Below are 3522 nucleotides of genomic sequence, written 5' to 3' on the forward strand. Positions count from 1 at the left end.
TTAGCTTTATCATCTAGAAACTTGTCATCATTAAGCTAGAAGTAAGATCGAAGGTTTATTAGGAATCCTATAAGATCTTCCTTAGTTCCTCCGTATTTATTAGGTAGTTCGATCTTAATACTCTTCGCTTTAGCGCCCTTAAGTGCCTTAATTTTGGCGTAGGCCTTGTTAACCAGCTTCTACAAGTACTTTTCGCGGTTCTCGAGTTCCTTGATTCGAGCTTAAGTAGCCTTATCTCTCTAGTCTAACTCCTAGATCTACTACTAGAGTTAACTAAGCTAAGCGAGCAGCTATTTGGCTATAACGTTAGTAGCTATGTTGATATCAAGGTCGAAGTTACCTCTATTCTGAACTATAACAGAACAAAGGGAGTGGTAATAACGTGTAACGAACCTAACTCAGACTTCTTTTAAAAGGGTCTAGATGGAGGTAGATTAGGCGGGATAGTAGGCAGGTCGTCTAAGGGATTTGGTAAAGCCAAAGGGTTTATAATAACACTTAGAGTTGTCTCTTATAGTAATTAGCAATGCTTGGTATAAGTACTGTGATTGTGATTGTTACTACTGGTAAACTCTTAGAGTCTATTATAACGAGTGACTATCTATATATATATATAATCCTAAGATTACTCTTTACTTAGTGATCCTTTGCTGTCTGGATTACGGCTGTAGCAGTGATCCTATAGTGTATAGATCACTTTGCCAAGCGTGATCCTTTCCTAATTGGTCTGTTCGTGCCTGCTGTCCTATTGGCCTTTCGAGGGAGGCGGCTCAGGCGGCGTCCTGCATGTATATTTCCGTAACAGTTAGTAATAAGTTCTTTATAGCCTTAGATGCCTTAGGATTCTTCTACTAGTTACTAGTTACTAAGAAGTATGGTAACCGTATAGTAGTTATAAGCTACTATGGCCTAGAGAAATCTAACGTAATACTTATAGGTTTTGAAAACGTACCTATATTTATATAACGCTATATAGATAGACTTTTCCTTAAATACTACTATTTCGTCAGGGCATATATTAATAATATTATTATCTTTAGCAAAACAGAGGAGGAATACCTAGAATACCTACGTACTATTCACGAAATCCTTGACAAGGCCTATATCTATATTAGCGCTACTAAATCCTTTGTAAGATACCTAGCTATAAGACTCCTTAGGTATATCGTAAACGGAGAAGGCATTACTAAAACCGATAACCGTATCGCTATCTTTAAGGAGCTAAAGTTCCTAGACACTCTTAATAGCTTAGAGCACTACCTTAGGATAGCCGGATAACTTAGGAAAGGCATTCTATAGTTTAATGCTAAAGTAAGGCTACTCTAAGCCTAGAAGACGGCACTAATAGTAGCAGCCCGGAAGGAAGGAAAATTAAACCCTAGGAAAGCTAAACGTACCTAGAAAGCGGTTATATCTACTGTTAAATTCACTCTAACTAAGGAAGAATTTAAGTCATTCTGACTACTATAGGAGCACCTATATAACTAGGAGTTTCTCTATTACCATCGCCTGGAAAAGCCAATATTCCTAAAGTTAGATACCTATTATAATAGCTATAGCGTTATTACCTTCTAACTTAAGGGCGACTAGGATAGAGAGAAAATTCCTAGTAGGGACATTTCCATAAGCGAGGTATAGCCTATCCTATTTATATTACAAGCGACTATTAATATAGAAAAATGCTACAGATTTACTAAGGTAAGGATTACTATGCTTATCTAGGTAATTAGGAAGCTTAGAAAGATAGTCTAATTAAATAGGTATCTAGTTAATGTCCTTACTAACTACGCTCCTATAAAAGGGATTATAAAGTATATATCTCTAATTATAATAGATTTGGCTAAGGCTAACCTTAAGCTAGCTAACACTACTAATTATCTATCCGGATTTAACCTTAATATTTTCTATATCCTAGGAACCTTAAATGTCGTGCCTAACGTATTATCAAGACTACCTATATAGAAACAAGAGGATCTAAAGGTTAAGGATAGTCTGGCTAACGAACTTAGAGATATCTAAAGTAAGCACTACGATAAGGATATCTTTATGTCACGGAAATATACATATAGATGCCGCCTAAGCTACTGGCACAAATGGGCCAATCAAGTCAAAGGAACGAAAGGACCAATTATAACATAGGAAGCATAGTAATCACTACACTTACCAGTAATCAGGGTAATCACCGCTATACAATTACTTACAATCACCGTAATTAGAAATGATCACTAGGATTATATATATATATAGATAGTCACTCGTTATAGTAGACTCTAGGAGTTCGCCAGTAGTAACAATTATAATTACAATACTTATACTAAGCATTGCTAATTACTATAAGAGACAATTCTAAGTGTTATTATAAACCCTTTAACTTCACCAAATCCCTTAGACGGCCTATACGCTTGTCCTGCTTTACCTACCTCTATCTAGACCCTTTTAGAAGAAGTCTAAGTTAGGTTCGTTACACGTTATTACTACTCCCTTTGTTCTATTATAGTTCAGAACAGAGGTGACTTCGACCTCGACATCGACATAGCTACTAACGTCATAGCCGAATAGCTACTTACTTAGCTTAGTTAACTCTAGCAGCGAATCTAGGAGTTAGACCAGAGAGATAAGGCTACTTAAGCTCGAATCAAGGAACTCGAGAACCGCGAAAAGTACTTATAGAAGCTAGTTAACGAGGCCTATGCCAAAATCGAGACGCTCGAGACCGCCAAAGCGAGCCGTATTAAGATCGAACTACCTGGCAAATATAGAGGAACTAAGGAGGATCTTGTAGGATTCCTGACAAACCTCTGATCCTACTTCTGGCTTAATGATAACAAGTTTCCGGACGATAAAGCTAAAGTCCTTTATGTAGCTACAAGACTAGAGGGCAAGGCACTTAGATAGTTCGAGCTTATATAGAATGACTATCTTATTAAGAAAGACGAAGACAACCGAGATATGTTTATATAGGTAGTCTTCTAATCTTATAACTGTTTTAAAGAAGAGCTTTAGAAGGTTTTTAGTAATAAGGATAAGAAGATTTATACGTAAGAAAGACTTACTAATCTCCGATAGACTAAGTTAGTAGCCTCTTACACTATATAGTTTAGATAGGATATACTTAAGTCTTAGCTTAATGATAAGGCGTTGATATAATTATTCTATAACGGCTTAAAGGAAAAGGTTAAGGATAAGCTATATAAGTACGATCAGCCTAAGACCCTAGATAAATATATCGTATAGGCCATTAGAATCGATGATCGACTCTATATATAAGAGTAGTAAAAACGAGGTCGAATGAACGGAACTACGGTTAAGGCTAACGATAAGAAAAAGCGAGTATATATTAGTACCTTATATAGGACGTACCCTAGAGCTATAGATATAGATATAGCATAGAAGCAGGACTAGAAGAAGACGACCAAAGATAAGTCTAATGTTACCTGCTATAACTATAGAAAGAAAGGGCACTATAAGCGAGAATACTAGAGCCCGAAGAAAGAATAGAAACTAACCTCTAGAAAGGAAATT

At 36.3% G+C, this 3522-nt stretch overlaps 1 protein-coding gene across 1 annotated transcript; it reads left to right on the forward strand.

Annotated features, from left to right (window-relative positions):
* Positions 1 to 981: 981 nt before the first annotated feature.
* MYCTH_2064786 (uncharacterized protein) lies at positions 982 to 1278 on the forward strand (the record flags this gene model as incomplete). Its single annotated transcript, XM_003664259.1, has 1 exon — positions 982 to 1278. A coding segment is annotated over one exon (297 nt), but the record flags the coding sequence as incomplete, so codon positions are not given.
* Positions 1279 to 3522: the final 2244 nt, after the last annotated feature.

The sequence above is a fragment of the Thermothelomyces thermophilus genome, chromosome 4, assembly GCF_000226095.1.
Source record: "Thermothelomyces thermophilus ATCC 42464 chromosome 4, complete sequence".
NCBI lineage: Eukaryota > Fungi > Ascomycota > Sordariomycetes > Sordariales > Chaetomiaceae > Thermothelomyces > Thermothelomyces thermophilus.